At 39.8% G+C, this 24,341-nt stretch overlaps 1 protein-coding gene across 1 annotated transcript in view; it reads left to right on the top strand.

Moving 5' to 3' along the window:
- The window catches only part of cadm1b (cell adhesion molecule 1b), a 127,720-nt gene extending 113,282 nt beyond the window's left edge, over positions 1-14,438 (top strand). The window contains exons 9-11 of the mRNA XM_070905804.1: positions 5,210-5,260; positions 14,045-14,173; positions 14,320-14,438. Coding sequence (XP_070761905.1) covers positions 5,210-5,260; positions 14,045-14,173; positions 14,320-14,438 — 299 coding nt within the window. The remainder of the gene's footprint in view (positions 1-5,209; positions 5,261-14,044; positions 14,174-14,319) is intronic.
- The last annotated feature ends 9,903 nt before the right edge of the window (positions 14,439-24,341 follow it).

The following is a 24,341-nucleotide window of genomic DNA, read 5'->3' on the forward strand; positions in this document are numbered from 1 at the left end:
ACTCGGGAACACAAATGTCATTCATTATTATTATAATTATAACTATCATCTATAGTAATTATTATTCTATTTATATGTTTTGCATGTTATCCAGCCTGTGGGGATTGAGTTCATTGTAATAATTTTCGATAGTAAACTTCATTTTTAATGAATACACACCATACATAACCCACTGGATTACCAAAACAGGTATACTTTTTCTGTTGCTAGTTTCAGCCAGCTGTGAGGAGTCAAACTGTTCAGATGACAACAGCTAAATGTTATTTAAATGAAACAGTCTGATCTCTCTGTACACCATTCAAACATTGTCACACTAGAAAGGGACAGGGCAGCTCTGCCGCTGTTGAAAACAGCCAAACCTTGGTGGGTTATGCTATGGTACAAAAGCATGTCATTTTATCTGATTCATCGCACATTGATGCGGATTGTTAGATCTTGAAAACTGAAAAAAACACTAACATGTGCCCAAAGCAGCAGGATCGGACGAGGAGAGAAGTTGAGGTGCAGAGTGTTGTGATAAAAGCAAAGCAGTTGTTGAAATTGGGCTCCTTGTGGCCGATTGCAGGTTTCAGAATGGTGATATTGTTTTGACTATTACTCAGTCTGCTTGTTTAGGTCGTGTTGACAGCCATGAACTGTGTGCCCAAAACCAGCAGTGTAAAGTTTTTATTTTGTCTGGCTGGCAAATGTTTATGGCAGTTGCTGAAAATGTGCATTTGTGAAAATAAATGCATTTGTAATGGTTTTAGCGTCAACGTCATTTCACCAATTGTAGGGAAAGCAGTGAATAGGATTTTAATGGAGGGACAAGGTCTTTGGGCAGAGGCGTCAAAAAACCTGTCAGAGTCAGGGGGAAAACAGGGAGGGTTGTGGGTGCAGGACTAATGCAGTTTTTTGACTTTGTAAGAGTAAGCGGGGACTGAACTTCTACACCTGGAAACTTTAAAAACTTTCTGGCAAAATCGCTGCCTACTGAATGGTTTAGCGGATGTTGATGTTTTGAATTTGCAGGAAGAATAACCATGTGGGGTTTTAGGAATGTCTAAATGTCTGAACGGGGCTTCAAACGCAGTAGGACCTCACTAATCCAAATCTCTCAGGTACAAAACACTCAGAGAAGCGCTGGTATTCCAGTTTTTCATTGCTGAAATATTTTCATTTGTATGAAAAACAACTCCCAGCATGCAGTTAATGGAACATATACAGATTTTCACATCATCTTATGTGTGATGTTCAGCAGTTCTGTAGGTTGGTTGATGTTCAGAGAAATGTGTTTATTGCACCAGCAGACACGTGTGACTTTGTCACTATGACATAGGTTTCTTGTGACTCTCATAACTCTGCCGCCCCATGGTTATTCATCATCGTGCTCTGCCAGGCAGATGATGACATCTGCTTGTTCCCAATGGGCCCATAATGATCACTCCCAAACAAAAGGACAGCATATGCCAGCAAATAGCTCACTCAAGGCAGGCTTATTCTAGCTATCACGACTAAATTCCTAATTGTTGTGTAAAGATTCCTTTGAAACTGAAATTCATCGTGCTTCCTCTCAGGATTGTGCTTTTTTTTTCTTTTTTTTTTTTTTAGGAAAGCATGCTTTTTATTCTCTAACACAGATCTTTAAAGGATAACATAATATTCTAATAGTTCAGAAGTTTTCACTGAATTGCCTGCGGGTATTTAAGAACTCATGAATGATGTGTGTCTAATGCATGCTGTTAAATTCATGTATCATTTGCTTCACGCTGCACTCGCAACACTTGCATGAATGAATGAAAAGCAATGGGAGGCAAATGTTCTCTGGTCCAGAAAAAAAACAACCTTTTCTATTTGCTATCAGTGTTTGTGCCTCTGGCCATGACGTCTTCAATTAGTAACTTTCTATCCACATATTTTACCAATTTCCATTAAACACTGTTTCTCTGATGCACAAGCGTTGGAAGCTCTATGACTTTAGCTGGCTATAATGAGACACAGGAGATTGGTAAAAAGGTGTTCATAACCGCATATAATTACGTGTGCGACTCCCACTCCTCTTTTCTGGAGGATTTAATGCCAGAAAAAAATCATGTTGTGGTCCATGTGAGGGTTTGTTGTCCCAGACTAATCATGCTTGCTACACTGGCTTAATTAGTCTTTGTGTTTCTGCAACATTGGTCCTAGCATGATAACCTTGTGCTATTTTTGTGTAGCTTTTCAGCAGCGACGCATGACCTCAAACCGTCCAGCAGTGCAGCACTCTTATCCCGCCCACTTACTTACTGTTTGCTTCACTTATCTGGCATTTTTTACTGTTATTGTAATTTATGAGCTCTTGCTCCAGTTTAAGGCACCACACACCTGCCAAAAAACATGCCTTTTGTTTTACCAACTGCACGCAACACATAGCTTTATTCTAATGAGTTGTTTTGTTCTTGATAAATATTTGCTTGTGAGCTTTATTGATAGAGCCAAGCTGGATTGTCCATCAATCCTCTTTCCTCCTGCTGCCACCCTCTGCCGGTGCTAGTCCTTCGGGCTCCTCCTATTTCAAAAAGACTAATGACCTTTCACTGTGCGACAGCCCGGACAGGTGTGAGGCCGATGTAAATCCACGTCAAATCAAGTCCTATTGTGGTGCATGTATTGTATGTGGCCGGTCGAAAGGCTGAGAAAGAGACTTGTCATGCTGTTCTCCACGACGGTGTGTCTGTAGCAGGCTGTGAATTGTGCCCCCTGGCTGGTGTGAGGTGTGGTGGAGAGAGAGAGAGAGAGCTGGCCAGAGACAGGCCTTTCTCTCTCAGAGGTGACGTGGTGCTATAACTCACACATACGGCCTGTTGGCAGGAGAACAATGCTGCCTTTACCACTGCGGTTTAGCCCACAGTTGACTCTTTGACCTATAAATCTTCCACGGACAAGAAGTCAAAGATTCACAAGCCACTGGAAATTTGGGGTTTATCAGGGTTTTGACATAACATGAGCAGACAGGACTCATGAGTCTCCTTGTTCTTATGAAAGGCTGTTGTGAAACTGTCCTTGTGAATCACACTGGTTTTATAAAATGTGCAACACAGTGAGGAACAACTTTCAACAACACATCAGCTTGTAGATGAATTTTTCACAATATAAAAGAAGCTATACCAACCCCTTTTACAGACATTCCCCCCTGTTTTTAAAGAATACCTATACACAACATCATGTGAAAGTAACGTTTAAGCAAGAGAAAACAAATAAGACAAAAGAAAAACAAAATCTCTTCCCTGCTGTCGTGTTGGCAGGCAGCTTTAAGCAGGCATGGATAAACAATTTCTCCTACATTGTTTCACTTTATGGTTAAATTTTCTCATAACAAATTCCTCACTGATACAAATGCTCCCTGAAAATATGGCCTCTGCAAAATACACTCATATTTCAGCCCTCATAATACTGAGCCCAGAGTCATCCAGCCTGGAAATTGCCCATGGAGAATTCTTGTTCGCCTGGATATTATATGTGCCACATCCTATCCCGGCCTTTGTGAAGACCCTCTTCCCTGAATGGCCAATTTCGCTCTTCCAGACACTGACATTTCAGCTATCAGACTGCCTTCGGTCACAGGGAAAGAAATCTAGCCCACCCCCCTCTTCAAATACTGTCAGAGGAGAATCTTTTCCTGATACCCTGATACCCCCCTACCACCATCAACACCACCTCCGCCATACACTCCATCCCCGGCGGCAACATTATGCTGTCCTTGATGTTTTATCATTAGTTTGGGAGTGTGTGGTCCCCCACTGCTGTCTTTTGATGGAGTGCAGACAGTAAAGGCATGGAGACAGCCAGGCAATTTCCCCTGCTGCGACTCTCCCACAGCAAGGGGTCGTGCTATCTTTTGCCTGCACCACAGCCAGGCATATATTCCCCTGATGAGGAAGCTTTCAGCCCTCCTTAGTACCATTGCATACCTGAATTACCCTCCATTTTGTCTTTCTGATTATTTTGTTTGGGGGTTAGTGACAGGCGTAATCAGTACAGTGTGGGGCGGAGGATGCTGCTCAGGGCTGTGCTGTGCTGCAGCGGGAGACCACCAGAGTGGTTTAATTTGCAGTTTGACTTAATTATTGAGAGAGACTGTGGAAAATAGCAATACCTTTCCATGATTGTCATGACATTATTATTCATAGCTAATTAGAAAATGTATCAAAAAAAGGAATACAATAGCTTACCATAATGAAATATAATACAACCCCAGCACAGTGAGATATTAGTCTTCTTCTCAGAGCCATGCTAGCAGGTGTGGCTCTGTGGACGGCAACGTCGGTCCCTTTGATTCACACTGAAATATTTGAAATATCTGTAACTGTTGGATGGATGGCTGTGGCATTAATGGTTCCCAGAGGATAAAGGCTAATGATTTTGGCAATCCCCTCGCTTTTCCTCTAGCCCCACCTAGAGGATGACATGCTTGGTTTTTAGTGAAAAGAGTTTGCCATGAAATTTGACTCAGATATTCATGGTGCCCAGGGGAGAAATCCACCGACTTTGGTGATCCCATGATTTTTCCTTTAGAGCCACTTGCAAGTTGAAGTTTTCACTCATCCAGTGAAATATTTCAATATCTATATGATGGATTGGCACAACATTTTGATTTTAAAAATTAATGGTTCCCAGACAATGTGTCCTAATGCCTTTGGTGATCCCCTGATTTCCTGTAGTGCCTCCTTGAGGCTGACATTTCAAGGACTGAGTTAGAAATCTCGTCAACTATTTGAGTGATTGCCATAAAATTTGGTACACATGTTCATGTCTCCCTCAGGATGAATTGTAATAACTTGGCTATCCCTTAACTTTACATATAGCACCATCATCAGGTGAAATTTGAAGTTGTCCAATAAGTACCTGCAAAATGAATGGCATTCCCATTAGCTAATTACTGCTAATTAGCAAATGTTAGCACGCTAACACAGTAGGTTAACATGGTGACAATGGTGAACATTATACCTGCTAAACATCAGCATGTTAGCATTGACATTGTGGCCATGTTAGCATGCTGATGTTAGCATTTATCTCAAAGCACCGCTGTGCTAGCACAAGCTCTTAAACTCACCACAGAAGCTAAAACAAGTGCATGTTATGATTTTTATAGCACAGCTTCTCATCTTCAATGACTTTTGTCTATTTCTTTACTCTTGTCTTCCTTTATTTCTTATACATGTTCTTTATTTTTTTTACTCTTTTCATCTAGATGCTCCCACTACTAGCCCCACACCCACCACCAACCCAGTCAACACGCAAGGTACTGTATGCCCCCACTACTGTCCCTCTCAGCAATCACGTATGTGTGTGTCTGTGTGTGTGTGTGTGTGGGCGCTTGCATGCATGTGTGATCAGGTGATCGCGGGGAGAAAGAACGAGGGCTTGTACCTAAGGCTAAGAGAGACTGTGGATGGCCAGTTTTAATCAGATAGTGCTGCTGATAGGTGACATTGAGGACAGGCAGCGCGGGGTTGTCAGAGACACCTGTCATAGCCCTTTCCAGTCACATGTTTGATCTGAGAAAATGTAGAGACTCTGCTTTGCTGTTCTGCTATCTTATCAGCATCTGCAGCTATATCTCAACAGGCCCATCCATCATATTATAATGCCCTTTATATCTCCCCTACAAATGCCAGTCACATTTCATCCTTGCGAGGATGAAAAAAAAAAAACATCAATAACTATTTTCGCAAAGACATATGAAATGAGAGAAAGGCAGTTCATTTGCAGTGTTCATAGCCGAGCAACCTTTTGGCATCTTCTGTACACACTATTCTATACTTTGATTAACCTCTGTTACAAAAATTTATTTTAATATTAACCTCTTTTTTTTTTAAAAATCACTATTATTTCAAAAGCACCACTAAGGCTAGACAGATGGCGAGGCAACCTTGGGAGTTGACATTTGGATATGCCAGAATGTGACATTTCAATACAAAAAACTATCCTTAAAGAATAGATCGGTTTATCAATAGCTGCTTTAGAGATACAGCAATTTTGGCCCTTTTGTCATGACCACTCTGCAATTCATACAGTCATGAACATGTGGAGTGGCAATATACACACAATAAGTTTGAAACTCAGTGTGAGACTGCATCAAAAGCACCAATATTCTAATGTGGCAGCTTTCAGATATGGCTCATTTATACATTTATTTGATCAAACACTTGGCTTTTCAATAGTTTGTTTGTTGCATTATGGGTTTATTTATTAAATAGGGTCAATAGTCCCATAAATGGCTCTGTCTGTAGTCTGTGAGGTCTTAAATCTCTGTTCACTATGACAGAGCTCTTCTTCGTTTCTTCTTTCTTTTTTCTCTCTCTCACATGAAGCTGCTGCATGGATACAGCTTCACTTCAGCTCACTTGACTCTGTCTGGGTGTGGCTCAGTCAAACAGGAAGTTGATTTTGCAGAAGTGTGCATTACTCTGCAGTTTTTCCCCCCTAAGCTCCTCTCCTTGGAGTTACACTGATGCGGCCGTCTCCGTGTTTTCTGCTGTGGCATTCCAGTAATTTCCGAAAGACAGGCTTGAAAGAGGATTTACCGTGATTTATGCAGTACATGCTGGGAGGATGTAATTGAGCTTTCTTGCAGTTCACTACTCTTCTAAATACCCTGTCACAGGGGCAATGGTAAGCTGGCTTGCGGTAGATTGCTTTGCACTACCTTAATCAGCATAACAGCACAGTATAGCATTTTCTTCTTGCCAATAAGGAAGTATACAGCACGATTTCTTATTCATTCATTATAACTAGAGTGTGAATTGGCGCAGGCGCTGCCACCACCAGCTGCGATTCTCTGTTGTAATCAGGGGCCACTGAACTACTTCTGTATATGATCCTGATTTTAAATGTCCAATCAGTACATTTTTGGATGCTTAAATTTCAGCCACATATAGATTGAAGAGTTTGAGTCCTTGATTTAAAAAAATCATCATTTTATGTGTTTAACTCAAAATTGCTCACACATTACAGACGTGAGCAAGAAAAGCATGAATAATCAGGTAATGATCACATGTAGTAATTTGAACCATTTATTGAAATTACTGATGGTTGTGTTTGTATTAGGACCATTTGCTTCGTTTTATTTATTTATTCTTGTTTGGTTTAGTTTGGACCTTGTTTTCATTATTGTATTAATGTTTTATTTGGACATTTTAATGTGTGGACCCCGGGAAGATGAGCAACTGCTGTGGAAGAAGCTAATGTGGATCCAATAAAATAAACAAAGTAACACAGTAGATTGAGTTCTTGTGTAGTGTTGGTAGGTGTATTAAGAGACTAGTTTTGATTTTGGTAGTCAGGCTTTTCTTTTTTTTTTTTTTACATCTGGCTCACAGATTGTACCTTTTTAAATGCAATTTTTGAGCTGTATTTTGATAGCTCCACTTAAACCTGAGTATTTTACAGTGTACTTGTGACTGGGATAAAGTTACTCAATAAAGCTTTCACGTGGCTGTCACTCACTAATCCACATAAGCAGCAGGTGCCATGTAGGCACAGTTTTTCCACTCTTGTATGAAAGAAAACATGCAAAGGGAGTTTCTGAATCATGTTAACCCGCTCCCTCCCCGTTTTGTACTTCATAATAGATGCAAAAAATTGGATTTAATTTCCAAAATGCTATGATTTCACTTGCTAGATTTTCTCCTCTCTGTTAAGAGTTTTCTTGTTGTAGCCTTGCAAACCGAAGCGTCAGTTCAAAGCCTAAATATGGTTTTATGCAGCGTGGGAGCAAATGCCACGTTAAAGCACAAGAATCTCACAGTTGTTTGTCTTCTATGCTGTTTCATGTTCAGAAAGTTTCACAAGAGCTTATATTGTCATGTCTTTCAGTGTCTTAAAAGATGCAGAGTGTGTGTGTGTGTGTGTGTGTGTGTGTGTGTGTGTGTGTGTGTGTGTGTGTGTGTGTGTAGACCTCATGGGAGAGATAAGTCACCCTTTCATAGGAACATTTCTTTCATGTGTTTGAAAGTTTTCAGACCTTGTTTCTCTCCATGTGTTTTTTGTTGCATATTTACACTAAAACAAAAAGCTTTTAGTTGATGTCTTGCATCAAGAAAGAGTTGACAGACATGTGTGACCTTCTTTCTCACTGATCCAAATACTTGATTCAGACATATCACACTAAACACTGCAGTATGCAGCTGTTTCTAATATGACTGAAGTAGAATATTGCCTTCAAGATGGACAGTAGGTGGTTACAGCGTCACAGAGAAACCACCACAAGTTCCATGTCAGTGGTTGTATTTGGTTTGGAGAGAGGATAGAATTTACCCAGAATCCCCAGCTCTGAAGGAATAAAGGGAGTCTGTGGCGGTAATGCTCCAGCTCGTCAGATGCTCAGAGATGATCCAAGGCAGGGACATCATATCCCGAGCTAAGCCTTCGGTAACCCCCGTCTCCCCCAGCTTGCCGAGAGGAGCCAAAGGAAAAACACGGAACAAGGAATTATGTTGTAGACTTGATTAAAAAGACCCTATGTTTCCGCAGATCTGCAGTCCAGGGTAAATTGTTGTTTAGTATGCTACAGTAGGACCTCCGCTGAATGATCTAAAGGAATATAAAAACTCAGGAACTAAATATTAAAGAGGCTTTGGGGTGTGATGAGTTAAAGGGGGATTTCTGAGGTCAACAGCCTTTTGCTTTATGGACAGTAAAAGCAGTAAATTAACTGCCAATAAGAGCTTTGCAAGCAAACATTACAGTATACATGAACCTGAGTCTGGCCTCTAAACTGCACCCTTTAGACATGATAATACTACTAACCATAATATAGCTTTTATTGCTTGCTTGGCTCAGCCATCAGGGATTTGCAGGTCCTCATGGCTTTAACATGCGGTGCACAGGATACATGCATGGCTTCAGGGTTTATTCCCTTGTCTTTGTTCTGACAAACTCATGGACTTTTTTTCCCCCCCGAGTGAGTAAATCATGTGGTTTAACGCCGGGTGGTATTTTAGGAATCCATTTCTGGCAGGTTTTCATACATGTTTTGTTTGCTGTTTCCTCCCTCAGCACTGGTACATGTGAGGTGTTGGCAAGTTTCCACTGCTGTTTAGTCTTGGGATTCAAGCCTCAACTTCATGCACACTGTTGACTCCAACAAAGACTCTTAGTATTCAACATAATTAGCCATTAAACATTTACCAGCATTGTTTTAACTCTCACATGTATCATTTCTCTTTGAACTATTTCATTGGAAAAATTAAACAATCATTTAGAAATGCTAATTAGTTTTTTTCCCCTCGTATTTGTTTACTCTGATTCCCACTTGAAATTGTGTTTTTTTTCTGACCTGCAGGGTTTTTTTTCTTACCTTTTAAACAGTTATTAAAGAAAGAAAATATCATAATGGTCGATTTTAATTGGTCTCCAGGGAATACGTTAGTAATGCCAGCCCACCCCGAAGTTAAAAGAGTGTTTCACTGCAGTAATATTGTGCTTTTTTCATGGAGCAGTTGTAAATGATTATGAGAGCTCCACTTGGCATATAAGGGTTTGGAGATTGAATGTTATGTGCCAAGGAACTCACATTGTGTCCTCGTTTTTGCCTGATAAGGTGTACTTTAGTGGCATGTGACTTCGGGCAACTTTGGGAAGAGAGTGGTGATTTCTATTATTTTGTAAACCTTTTCCCTTGCCTTGATCTCCACTGGAGGGGGAAACACGTTGAAGGGGAAGTATGAAGTGGAGATGGGTGCTACAGGCTTTTGTGCGGAGAATTTTGCCAATCTCAAAAGCCACAATAAACTGCCATCGAGGAGTTCAAGTTCACTGTCACAATTTCCATTCATTTGCCATTTTATTAGTTGTGGCCAGACTTTCACTTGTATTTCAGCACCTCCGTTAAATGTCACAGCTGTATTTGTACATCTTCAAATCATTGTTTGGGTTATTACAAAGGACTCAGGAAATCTATTTAGCGGCCAAACGGTGGCATTGGAATTCAACTGAGGACTATATTGTGCTCTGCTGATGGTCTGCAACAACAGCAATACAAAAAATGAGTCGGTGGAGATTGCCCATGTATGCTCATCTCATTACGTTCATTTCCTTTTCAAACAGCAAGAAATACAAAAGCCTCAGATGTTAGCAGTTCAATGCTGCAAAATGGCGATTGGCAGCCCTCAGCATTGTCCTGCCTGTCCAGGAAAGGGTTACTCTAGTAGTCTATTCAGTGCAAGTGAAGGCTTTGCTCTTTCAATGCAAGAGAGTCATTGTTTCAATTATATCCATGTAATTACATCTATAAATTGTAATGTGTTTGTCTGTGTGTGTGTGTGTGTGTGTGTGTGTGTGTGTGTGTGTGTGTGTGTGGGTTAGTGCATGTGTGTATGTGTGATGTGCCTCGTTACGTGAGCAGGAAACTATTGAAAGAAAAAAAAAGAGATGGGGAAACTGAAATTATGTTCCATGTAATCAGCCTGGTGACAATCTCGCAGCTCTGATGTCCACGCTGACAGATGCTCTGTTGCTGACCAGAGCAGCAATTAGTCATTCCAGTACAGAGACGGGGAGGTGCGACTGTAAAGCATGTGGCGCTGGGAGTTCAGCTGAGCTGATTTCAGCGCCGCACAGACACAGGCATCAGTTGCAAATCCTCTTTATTCCCCCATAAATCCCCACGACTGTGCACATCCTGTCAGGACGGCGGTGTGGGCATGTCAGCACTCCCTGATCGAGCCGTGAGCAGAGCTGTGCCGGCGGTATGGACACCAGCCACATTACAGACATAATCAAATTCTACTTATTTCAAGTGTGGGGCCACAAAGGCTGCTGTAATAACACAGTCTGTCATCATGTGCAGGTTTTTCTATTCTAAGCACCTTGTAGTATTGTGAATGCATATATATAGTGAACATGGACGACCTGAGGGACTCCCGCTCTTGATCCTGGATCTGTTAGAGCGCTGAAAGACAAACTAATATACACAGGAACCAGGGAGCAGTGATAGTCATGGAAATAAGACAATTTATAAAGAAAATCTTCTTGTTGAGGTCAGAGATCAGGGTCAGATCAGGAGCCTCCCTTTTCACTGTGTTACCTAAATGCAGGAAGTGGACAAAATAACATAAACACCACAACAGCCCATGGAGGTGTTGATTCAACTGAACCTAACGTTTGTGCTGTTGTTGTTGTTATCCTTTCGTAGAATGTTCCCGTTATTTTGTCCTTCTTGTGAGCAAATTTTGATAAAATATTCTTATCACAAGATCCACTTACTCATGGCCTTCAGCGAATGGCATTTGCTCAGTTGTCACGGAGATAGGGTAGTTGTTGTCATGTGACCTAGGTTAAATTAAAAAATTGTCAAAATTGATGCAGCAGAGGCTGAGATAGCCTGACCTTTAGTCCCTTGAAGCTCCAAAAACACTGGATCCTACATTTCCCATGATACAACCAACAGCATCTCTTTGTTAGACCCTCCCTGCCTAGTAACAACCTCCATCTTTCAAGCTCTAAATTAAAAATGTGTAAAGCTGAGATAACCCTAATGACATCGTCAGGGGTTATTTTTTCAGACTTGAGAAAATCTTGCCTCAGAGCCACAGAATACATTATATAACAGGCTGAGTGGTACACCTCATGGCTAGTGACCTTTATGTTTAAAATCATCTTACAATACGCTTTACACCTCTGTGTTGCTTTGCATTATGTAACATGTCTCAAAACCTCTTTACAATATTAATGCAGACTGCAGCAACACCGCAAAATGAATGAAAATGAGTACAACAGTAATATTTATTAAATTTGAGATCATGTTTTTGTGCCCCTTCCCTGTAATAAATACAGAACTGACAAACAGAAAACCAGTGTTCAGAGGTGTACTCAATATAGGCAACATGATATGCAACCAACCATAACAGTTGATACTGAAGGTGTTATGGGATTTTTAGTTTCTCTTTGACATTTTCTTGATAGAGCCTCTGTGCTTACTCTGGGCAGATTTTTCAACCTGTTAAATAAAACTCTCCCTCGCTGTGCGGAGACGGCCGAGACCCCACATGTTTCCTTGCGGATGTGTCAAGCGGAAGACAGCGGGGAGCAAGGTGAGGGCAGGAAGGTGTGGGAGGTGAGGGGGGGGAGACAGGACTATGCACAGGCCATTTAGTGGGTGAATGTTCATTAGCATGGAGCATGGGCCGTTCCCTCTCCTCAGGGGAATGAGCTGACCCCCCCCCCCGATACAGTAAACAAACTGCGCCTTGCACATCCCTGTTTCACACACACCGACGCACAGCAGCGGCTTGCTCCGTGAAGACGAGTCCATTTTAAGAGCGCACTCAACTGAAACAAAACTTTTCTTAGTAATTAGTTTCATTGCAGTTCCACTTCCAAGATGTCCACGTGCTGACTGAATGCAGATTAAAGACGGTGTTGTTTTTAGGGTTGAGATGTGCATGTGTCACTTGTCTTAGGCTCCCTCGACTCGACTTATTAGCTACGCCCCCACAGTGTTGAGAAACTCTGCACCCTCCGCTCGTCTTTTATCAGAATCATTCAAGTTCAGAGCATGACTAGTGAGATTGATGGAAAATTGAGCTGCTCTCTCATGCAGCAAAGAACAGTGCAGCCATTCCCTCGCCTGCCACTCCTCCATCAGTCCAAATGTGCACAGATATAGACTATTGATAAACGCCTCTGAACTATTCTGAGACTGGAAATTTAAAGGCTTCAAATTTTGCCTTGTTCTTCTGTGGTGCACGGATAAATCTGGCTAAATGCTAGACAGTGATACTCCCTGACACCTGAGGCAGCCACGTATTTCTCTGCATGGGGACACCGGGCGCCAATTTATCTCCAGACTTGTGTCTATTTCTGATGATTGAGCTCTATAACTTCCAGAAATCGCCTCTTAAATCACAATGTATTTTACAGTGTGTGAACTCTCGCCGAAATTGCAGACGGTGTCTACTGTTTCATGGTGAAATAACTGTCTTAAAACATTTTTCAACATCGCTCACTCAAGGGGCTGGGGCAGCCATTTCAGCTATATGAAGCACAGAAAACGGTCATATAATGCACTGGCTTCAACAGTATAACATCACAAGTGTATGGTTTATAACTATAACAGACATCAGACTATATTTTAAACATGTTCAAGTGATAGATGTTGTTTTTTTTATTAAAGGAATACTTCAACATTATGGCAAATGTGCTTATTCTCTTTGTTGCCGAGAGTTAAATGAGAAGATCGATACCACTCTTGTGTCTGTACGGTAAATATGAAGCTACAGACCCCAGCCCCAGGTTAGCTTAGCTTAGCTCCAAGACTGGGAACGTCACTGTGTACGGATTACACATACAAGATGTAATGTGTTAATTAGTGCACTTTAGAGGTGCTGGTAGGGGGATTTTGTCACCTTAGGAGAAAGCCAGGCTAGCTGTTTGCCCCTGTTTGCAGTCTTTGCGCCAAGCTAAGTTAATCGGATGCTGGCCATAGCTCCGTACAGACACAAGAGTGGTCTTGATTTTCTCATTCAACTCTCGGCTATTCCTTTAAAAGTAATGTGTGAACAGATTTAAATGGGTTTTGAATTTGAATTGTTTCATAGACAATGGGATGAGAACACTGTACATAAAGCTGGAGAGGAAAGCAGTGAGGGACAATTTAACAAATTAAACATTTAAAAATCCTCATTCTGGGCATTATAAAGCTGCATTGTTGGCAGTGGTTTTCAGGATTTGTCAGTAAGTAAGAACTACATGGTTTAATAGGCTATTTGTGGGATGTTTAGCTCCAAATTGTGAACCATTTACCATCCTCCCTGGACCAACTTGCGCCATGGTATCATCTCATTTTTACTGGTAAACAGCATAAGCTGGCATTTTTCTCAGCAGCCTTTTCAAGTGCTGTGGTTAGGTCATGCTAAAATGCTTTGAGAGAAAACAAACCAATTTAGTTTATTTTGGCAGCCTAATGATTTAATGGCCATAAGTTCCAGTGTGGTCCACGTCTGTCTGAAGGTATTAGCTTTGTGACTGGCTGAGAGGGTTTTACTGATCATGAAATTATTTATGGTTATTGTCCTGTTTTCAGACTCCAGAGCCGGTGAGGGGGCACCGCAGAAAATTGACCATGCTGTCATTGGAGGGGTGGTTGCCGTGGTGATGTTTGCCATCCTCTGTGCACTCATTGTTCTTGGTCGATACTTTGCCAGACACAAAGGTAAAGCACCGGCAGTGCAATCATACTTGATCATGAACACATCTTAAGAGTTCAAGTGTTTTTTGTTGCAAGTGGAGTGCAATAGGATTGAAGTGCACATGAGGACGAGGAGGTGTGTGGCTAATTTGTCTGCACTCTTTTTGCAGGAACTTACTTCACACATGAAGCCAAAGGGGCGGACGATGCAGCCGACGCAGACACGGCCATCATCAACGCGGAGGGGGGACACAACAACACAGACGAGAAGAAGGAGTACTATATCTAAACTGGACAGGCCAGGAGAGACGGGTGGGGATGCTGGTGGTGGTGGTGGTGGTGTAGGAGCATTATGTCTAACTCTGATTGGTTTACGAGAAGGCTTGGGGGGTGGGAGGGCGAGATTTAAAGAGGAAGAGAAGAAAGTAGGACTGGCGTGGCCAAGTGGTAAGAAGAGGCGTTGCTGAGTCTCCTATCCGACCCTTCCTGGACTGCCGGGGGCCTATTCTGTACAGTTCAATTATTTTACAGACAATTTTGTGCCTTGTTCTATTTCTTTTGTTTCTTTTGTTGTTTTTTTCCCCTTCACATGCTTGTTGGATTGGATTTTTTTCACCATGTACTCCATCTGATCCTTTGTTGCTTTTGGCTTTTGGAGGAGATTAAATGGGCCTGGTGTTTGTCTATGTGTGCTAGCTTTTAGCTCATGTACCCAGATCTGAGGAGCCAGCTCATCCACACTTTATTTTTATTTTTGAGTAATCTCCAGAGTTCAGTAACTGGAACACAGTGTCAACACATTTCTCCCTGCTGGGTCAAAGTCCAACAGTCCCTGCAAATTCATCACACTCCCCCCGTACGTGCAGGTCTGATTGGTTTCGACATATTTCCGCGCAGATTTCATCTCACCCTCTTCGAGGTCAGGTTCACTGTGTTGATTACTAATGTAACAGTCGTGAGTAATCATGCTCATCATAGAATGTATTTGTTCCTGAAAGTCAAGTAGGAGTGCCGTTAAGTATCATTTCACACCAAACCGCAGAGTACAACTGGTCCCTTGTTGGTTTCAAGAAAACATCGGACGTTTAGTAGATGTGAGGTCAGTTTAGTGTTTGATTAGGGTGTTGTGGAGTCCAGTCTAAGACATCCTGACAGCTGTAATGTGTCATGATATAGAGTTAGTCTCTATCACAACAATTTATTATTCTTTCTCCAACTCCGTATCAGGTTTTTCTGCTGATTGAGAGGACAACCGTAAATTAACAATACTAGATAACATTTACCGTCATCTGCTTTCTTTGTTTTTTGTTGTCATTAGCTGAACATCTGGTTCTGAGAAAACAGACATATTAGGAAGTACGCTTGTTCGCTGTCTTGGCCAGAGTTAGATGAGAAGATCGATACCACTCTCATGCCTGTACGCTAAATGTGAGGCTACAGCCAGCAGAGAGTTAGCGTAGCTTAGCACAAAGACTGGAAACAGGGGGAAACAGCTAGCCTGGCTCTTTCCAACAGTAAAAAAAAATTAATTACCATTAACTAAAACTTCAAATGTAATTTTTACGCTTTGGTATTTGTACAGCTTAAATAAGATAAAACATTAATTAATGAGTTTTAAAGGCGCTTGTAGGGGGATTTGTTACCTTTGGACAGAGCCAGGCTAGCTGTTTCCCCCTGTTTCTAGTCCTTGTGCTAAGCTAACCTAACTGGCTGCTGGCTGTAGCTTCAAATTTAGCGTGCAGACATGAGAGTGGCATTGATCTTCTTGTCTAATTCTCAAAAAGAAAGCAAATAAGCATATTTCCAAAAATGTTGAACTATTCCTTTAAAAGCATTGCCTGTATCTAGAATGATTTTAGTTACTATTTTTTTTATCATCCAGGGGACGAATGGACCAAAAACATGGCAGAAATTGTTGCTCTAATAACTACAGAGCCAAAAGACTTCATGTCTGTTGGTTTTAGGGTCAGACTTTACTTTACGGAGTATATGTACCCTGTAGTACCTAAAAGAGTGGCTGGTCCTGCTGCATTGATCATAGAATCTAATTAAAAATGTATTATTTGTTAGATATTGGTAGAGCCTGCTGTGTGTGCTTTTGGTTTAAACATGAAATTCTTCACATTTTCACACCACCCACAGGGTCGACCCTGGACCAAATATAATAATTATGCCAGTGTGCATACATTCAGTGAATATTACTTGTATACAGCAAAGGCTGAAAGTTCACTGTCCAGAGTGCTCCTCTCTAAATAAGATTTTTTAAATCTGATAATACAGTATATTGACCAGTATAAGGACATCGGTTTATTTTATTTTCCAAGGTTTTATCTTTTTGTTTAATTGCACTGTGTTAAAGGGAAGACACTTTCAATGGCAAAGTTTCCTTTCAGTGATGTATAAGGTATCAAGGTATGTCGGTGTGAATTATAGGAAGTATAAAAAAATACATTTTCATTGGTTATTTCCTGGCTTGGAAATCCTTGCTACACATACTTTTCTTGCCCTTGCCCATACACGAGTAAAAAGACATCCAATCACTGCAAACATGAATCAGTTATATTTCCTTGCTGACTGTAAAGACATTTTACCTTTGGGCTGTCTTTGATAACTTGTAAGGCCGAGAGCGTACAGCTTTAGACTTGGTTTGGGAAAGATCATTTTCTTACTGTCATCCTGCAGCCTCAAACCTTCACAGAGGAGCCGTCTACTGTTAGAAATGTTTTTTTTTTGTTTGTTTGTTTTCTCTCCTACCAACACAAATCAGAACATCCTATACACGCAGTCAGAGACGCAGCGTGCACACCATGCATGCGTCATGCCTCTCACTCTGTCACAGCTAGAAGAGTAAAACCTGTTTGGTAATTAGTGAGTGAATTGCCTGAATAAGAAAAAAAAAGGTAAATGTATAATGAAAAAGGATAACCACTGCCTTAAACCCACCTCTTGATACTTATCATTATAAAGGAAAAGACTGAAGGACTTAATTTAGTGCCTTCTTTGATTTTTGAGGCATATGGTTACTATCGTACAGTATCCTCATGTACACACTTACAGTATATCTTGTATATTTCTGTCCTTTCTAACTTACAGGGCCAATACGTTGTCTGTATTCATGCACCATACACTTGCATTATGATTACATCCTGGAGCATAAAAAAGCTGGGGGGTGGGGTGTATTTCTTTGTTTATCAGGGTGGTGTGGCAGCTTCCACTGACTAGAATGTCGTGTGCCAGGATGTAGTATTTATTGTCTTAATTAGTGATTGCAAAACAATTTGGTCGTAATTATTTTCTCTGCTTCATTTCATTTGTTATTTATTTGGATATCTTCAAGGACAGGGCTCACTAGTAGTATCAGAGAGGAATCAGTACTAAAAGTTATAATAAGCTAAAATGAAAGGACATTTCTGGGGGGGGATTTTAGCGTTTTGGTGTCATGGAAACAGTTATGTGCATGACAATTTCTATTTTGAGGTTTGATATTTGTCTTAAATGGCTGCTGCTTTTAATCGAGGAACATAAAAAGATTGTCGGGAGCATCATTCAAATCCAGTTTCTGATTTGTTTTAAATACTTGATATTTAGTATGTTTGTTTTCACTCTCTCAGGTTCATGAGTGTTAATAGTTGTGTTTTTTTGCATCTCAGGTAGAATGCAAATTTAAGGCCCCAAGTATATACTGTAGTTCCACAGCTATTCAAGACGTGAAGAAATCACAAGGTGTACATGTTTTTTCTCATTTGTACATGTTTATGTGTTCTTAATATGGTGCACTGTTACAGTAAACGTTAAATATTATTTTGCATAGACCTAGTTCACAAAGAAAGAAAACTAGATTTGTTAAGCAGACAAAAATTATGTACAGTCAGTGTCAAATCACGATGGTGTTCATGAAATCTTCTTCTTCTTCTTCTTCCACCGTAACACTTTGCTTATACAGTATCGGTTATTTAGTAATTATAGGATGTGACCACAGACAGTCAATCAAGCATCTGTTTGCATTCAGTTGATTCATGCATACATTTTCATAGATGAAATGATGGTGTATTTACTGTGACATGAAGTTTTATGAATGATCTATAACATGTCTTGGATATTTGGATGAAACTCATGTTTAAAGCCTGGAGAGGGAGAGAGAGGAGGAGGAGGAGGATGGGGGGGGGGGTTATTTTATTATCCCCAAAATGGTTTGTTTTTGTTGTTAAATTTCTCTCCGTATCCAGGTGACATTTTTCTTTTGCGTAGTGAAGACGATGTTTCTCATATGACCATGCATATTTTGTATTGGTTCACGCCAACATTTTTACAAAAGAAAAAAAAAAATCAGAAGAGTACTTGTCTTAATAAAAAGATATCAATGTTTAAAGTGCCGTGCTGTTGTGACTTGATCAAAAAAAAAAAAAAAGCAGAAGGCAGAATTTATTAACTTGCATTTGTTGTCATATTCGTGCTGAATGTGCTGCTGAATTGAACCTGTTCACTTCATCCTGAGCTGCTGATACTTGTCAAACTCCCGAAGAAGAAAGATCTTGAGTTAAGGCAAAAGTACTGTACCGACGCAGACTCGATGTGAGTGAGGAGCGGCAGCAGCAGCAGCAATCTGAGCTCTCATCAGTGACTGACACTTGCACTGAGGTACAGATGGAGGCGAGAAACGTTTTAAATGACATGATGACTGACACCGACAGGCTCGGGGGCCCCTGTTAAGGTTTCCGGCAGAACACGTGGATGTTAGTGATTTGACAAATTGATAGGCATTTTCGAGGGGGGAACAAGACCTAGTTCATAACCATAAGCAATTCTGTCATCATAATTCTGTCAGTGGCACCATTCCCCATTAGTTTAAGTGATCCATCCCAGGTAAAGGTCAATAACATTATTCAAACTTTAATGGGAAGAGTTTAACCTTAGAAACCAGCCGCTTTTCTCCCTTACTCATACAATCATTGGAATAAAATGCTCCCCTCAAGGAGCATTAAATACCTGCCTATTGATTTTCTTTTTTTTTCATGACAAATTATGGGATTTTCTCTATATTTATTCATCTATTCGAGGTTAAACTCTTGAAATGAAACCACCTGAACGTGCGTTTGCTGCTCGGCTGTAGCAGCTGTCAGTGCATCATCAATGCATGAATGTAGAAGGGTGATGTTTCAGTTAGATGCTACTAATCCCATTTAAATGTTCAATTTTAATTTGGAATGACATGTTTAAGTGTAATTAGCACAATGGGGAAATTGAGAGTGAACGAATGTCTGAGCATGGCTTGTTTAGTTGGCTAATTGATTGATTGAGATTGATGGCATGTAGCACTTGGCTTGGCTGAGGTATAATTAAATGATGTGGGAATAAATAGTGAGTGAACAAAGGCAAACGCAACAGGCTCTGTCTGCACACTTATCTCCTTCTACGTTGCTACTGTTTAGCACAAATACTAAAAGGACTTGCATAATTCTTATTTACTTATTTATTGGCTGATTCAGTTGTAAACAAGAGAACAATTCTCTCTTGTGTGTCGCTTTTTAAACTAAATTTTTATTCCTTACAGAGAACAGCTCAAGGGCTTTTTATTTCCTCAGAAGATTTACACCATTTTATAAAGAATAAGAAATAATAAAAATGCTAAACAGCTTACAAAGGAATGGTTTGTACAGTAATTTAAAGTTGCATTGGTTCAATTTTGAGTTTCAATTTGCAAAAGTCTGAACACAAAAAAATTGTACTTTTGGCTTCATAGCAAACAAAATGAAAACACATTTATCAAATCAGGTGACATGTCATGCAGAGCATCATAACATTGTTCATGTTTATCACTGAATTTTAATCATTGATGCCTTTTCAAATAAAATGGTCATTCCTTCAGCAACTACTGCTGTCAAAGAGTAATTTTTGTTGTTGGATGAACCCCCATAGCCCAAGTACCCCTTTCTTGACACCACTGTGTTCATTTGAATTGATTTTAAACATTATTTACATACATTTATCTTTTACTTTTAGCTAATCATTTCAATCATTCATCCTGGTCAGACTTCTCTGCTCGCAACTCCTTTTTTTTTTTTTCTCAATCAAAAATTCTATTTTTCACTTTCCACATCACTTTCCATAATTTCAGTTAACCCACGATTTACACTGATGTAACAGTCATTTTGACAGTGATTAAAAGAAAAGAAATTGCATTTAATTTTTTTTTTCCTTTCCACCACTGCCACATACAAGGTAGTAATTATGTTGCAATGATGCTCAACTGGTCAGAAGAAATGCTTGAAAAACACATGTTGCATTGCTTCAGTTATCTGTGTGCACACTGAAACTCGTGCTAACATGAGGTGACTGTATTCTACGGACTGAGCATGAGATTTAGTGTTTTGTATTTTGCATTTTGTGTTTTAAAAGTAAGAATTTAGCAAGTCCGTTTCAAGCTCTACTGTGTGAAATCTGAGAGCCGAAACAATTATAAAACACTGTTAGAGAAGTTAATGTACAGTAAACCAAAAAAGCCTGGAATCGACTCCCAATCCAACAAACTCCAGCCGTGCTGAGCTTCAGATGTGTGTACAAAACCTCATCTGACTTCTTTTGGATCTTTAAAGTGTCTCCTAGAAATAACTGTTAATGTTGGGGGGGGGGTGCCGAGTCATTTTCCATGAAACAGATGAGCTAGTTGTCTCAAACAATGATGAAGGACAAGCACCTGAAGCCTGCGATAACCACAACACAATTATCTCCGACTGCTACAGTATGACCCAGAGAAATCTGCATTAATTAAAGCACCCACAACCAGCCTGTTAATCCCGTATGAAAGTGTCAGGCAGAAGAGACGTGTGTTTGTGAGGTGATTAACTCCAAACCTGAAAGATGCTGTGAACAGCACTATAGGCTCTAATGTCAGCGATGTTGCTACTTGATGTTTAATACTCTGATACTTAATCAGAGATTGATGTTTACCAGAGGGAGGAAATGTGCTGGATGTTGATGTGGAAGTTTTAGGTGTGATTAATTAGAAAAAGCTGTGAAAAGAAATGGGTTCGTCTTACCCTTCTCTATCCCCCTCAAAAAAAAAAGGTTAAGTGTTTCAGACAGGAAATCTGTAATTATCTGCTGAGCCTAAGCTTCAAGCAGCATCCTCTGAAGTTCCCTCAACCAAATCTCAAGGTGACTCCTTTCTGCAGACGCAAAAAGAGAAGTTTTCTTTTGCCAAATTTACATTGATGTTCCGCTTCATAGCCACCACCCAGATACAATAAGCAAGGCAAACATTTCCCAATCTTCTCCTCTTATCTTTTATTCTGCTACGTCTGCATGTAATCTTTCTATCGTATTTAGCATTGTTGATGCATAATTAATTTTCATTTAAAGTACATTTTTAATTTGAAACACTGAGATAGCTGTTTGTGATTATCTTCTTGAGATAGCCATGAAAAATGCTATTGTTGCATTACAAGTTTATTTAGTCAACCGGCTTCCTTCTGATACACCGCAACGCCTCAATGGATGTGTTTTCACTTATGTTTCGTGAGTGTGTTTCTGTTGTCAGCATATGAAAGTGTTCTATTTTTGTGGGACAGCCTGTTACAGTCTTAAAAAATGTCTGTACACAGCCTTGAAGTCAATCACAGGGAGCCTTAGTGAGTCGGTGAGTTGCTGCAGGAACATTGTCACCTCAATAATTTATCACTCTGAGTCTATTTTCACTTATTAAATTAATCAGTTAGGTAATTAAAAGTTACATGTTTTAATTAAATTGGCATTGAATTCAAACACAGGGAAAGAAAGGCATCGTGGGATGAAGTTCATCAGCTTGAATGAGCTTGAACTTAATTTCAATTCCATTCGGGAAGATGTGGATAAGTTAAAAAATTTATCTGTTTCATGCTCTCTAACCATTGCAGTCACTCTCTTTTGGAGTTGCAGATAGTAACACAATGCACTGTCTTAGAGAGAGCAGTAACTACAGAAATAGTATGTTAATTAGAAAAAAGTGACAGCCAAACTGTCGAACAGATATAGAAGTTATAAAAAGGTATAAATAAAACCTAAAAAGAAACTGTGCTCTTTGTTTAGACAATCTAAAGGGTGCTATCTACACTGTTCTTGTTTCCTCTTCAGCTCTTTTCGTACTAAGAAGCTAGTTTAATGAATTCATCTTGAATTAAATACATTAAAATATGTAGTTTATAGGAAGCTTGACCACATGAAATCATGTCAATTCCACTAGAGTCAGGGGCTACTCTGCTAAGCTAGGCTGTTAGCTTTTAGCTACTTAGCTTTTAGCAGTCTAGATTTGTCCGTTTTTTGCTAGTCTTATTTATGTGGTATAACAAACTCAATTACTAAGTTGTTCAACATCAGCATCGATTCATTGATTCATTGATTCATTGATTCATTTCCATGAAACAGGAAAAAGTGGATAAATAAGGTTTAGCTAAACACAAGCTAGCCTTAACTACCTGGAGTGCAGTCACTGCAGGTTACCTCTGTTTTCTAGTTGTTGTGAATTTTTCATGCTTTTTTTTTGTCAAAAATGACACCTATAATAATTTTTATAGTAAAGTAAGATGTTGAAAAGTCTAGTTACTGTGTTTTGTCTTTGTAGGCCAGCGCAGATGAAGAAAGATTGGATATAGAAGTTTACAGACAAATACAGAGAAATGTTTGGTATTCATTTCATTTGTTCAGCTGTGCAAAGGGTTCAGCTTTTTGCTTGGTAAAACAATGCTGAGCAGAGCTGTTTATCCAGTTTGCCTGTGTGGTCATCTCTGCACATCTCCACTGAACAGTTCAGATTGTAGCTACACATGGAAAGTGAAAGAAACCACGAGAGGAGACGTGGAAAGCCATCTTCTAAAGCATAATTCTTGTGCTATCACTGGGTATTCATTTTAAGACATGAAAGCCTGAGCCTGAGATGTAGTAAGTACCCAGTGTTAGCGCACTCTTACCATGTCATTGTGATGTGAACAAAAGAAAACTGAGCCAGTGAAACAAGAAAAATGTGTACAGAAAAGAACAAAAGAGACGAGTTAATGGAAACAAGATGGAACACACTTTTCTAGAGCGGTTAATTAGTATTTTGAGGAATAGTAGTAGGACCAAGAATATTGTGTTATTCTAAGAATTTTATTTTAGGCCTTGAGTGATTAAAGCAAACGCGAGGGTGAACAACGTTCTCCAATTATGTTGATAATTACCTTTAAACACATCATTAGGTCCTTTACCTCAGTTCAAGACAGTTTGTCACTCCCCGCTGGTAAAGGTTTGTTTTGCTCTACATGAAAGAAAACATTCAGCTTTTTGTGGAAAGTTGCTGCAGTTCTGCGTTAATTCTGCTTTATTTAGGACTACTTCTAATTAATAGCAAACAAGATTTTTTATTGAGGCTCAGCGAACGACTAGAGCATTAATTCACAAGGTGAGGTTTGTAAAACAAGCTCACCTCAAACTGTATTTTTATCATCCAAATTATGAAGACAGCATGAAACATAAACAACAGAGAGGCTAGGTAATGATGTAATCAGTTTACTTTTAACCATATGATATAATAACCTTAGAAAACATTTCCAGCCTCCACCTTAAAGCATATTTGATTTAGTCCAATTTAAAAAAGGCATGCCAGAAAGATAAATTATATCCGAGCCTGCTTTGTTTATCAACGTAGAAATTAAATTGGTCTTAAATGCATAAATTAAATACTTAAATGACAGTTATAAGTTTCCTTTCTAACATAATTTTCATACCCTGACTATCTCACATGTGTGGTGTCTTACCTGCCTGACTTTAAGGTCACTGACCAACTGTACGTCCATCTGCAACGGCAGCACAACACTAGCAACGGTGCATCTTTTGAGTCAGCACAGCAACTGAGCATGAGCTTGTTTACTCTGGCCTCTCATCTGATGAGAGCACTAAACGCTCGGTGATCCAGATAGGAGCTTTTTCTATTATTATTATTTTTGATGGATAAAACCCACTCTCTGTTACCTGTTGAGTTGCTTTTGTTCCTATTTGCTCATTAGCAATGCCTTATGGTTTTTAAATTTTGTATTCAGTATTCAGCATGGTAGAGCCAAAATAAACCCAAAATAACAGCTGTATCATTTACAAGTGAATGCCCCAAATGGATTCACATGGCTAAAGCTTATTCAACTGGTGGTTACCTTTTGAACCAACTGCAATGCCTTGGATAATTACT

Source organism: Enoplosus armatus, chromosome 5, assembly GCF_043641665.1.
Source record: "Enoplosus armatus isolate fEnoArm2 chromosome 5, fEnoArm2.hap1, whole genome shotgun sequence".
NCBI classification, from domain to species: domain Eukaryota; kingdom Metazoa; phylum Chordata; class Actinopteri; order Centrarchiformes; family Enoplosidae; genus Enoplosus; species Enoplosus armatus.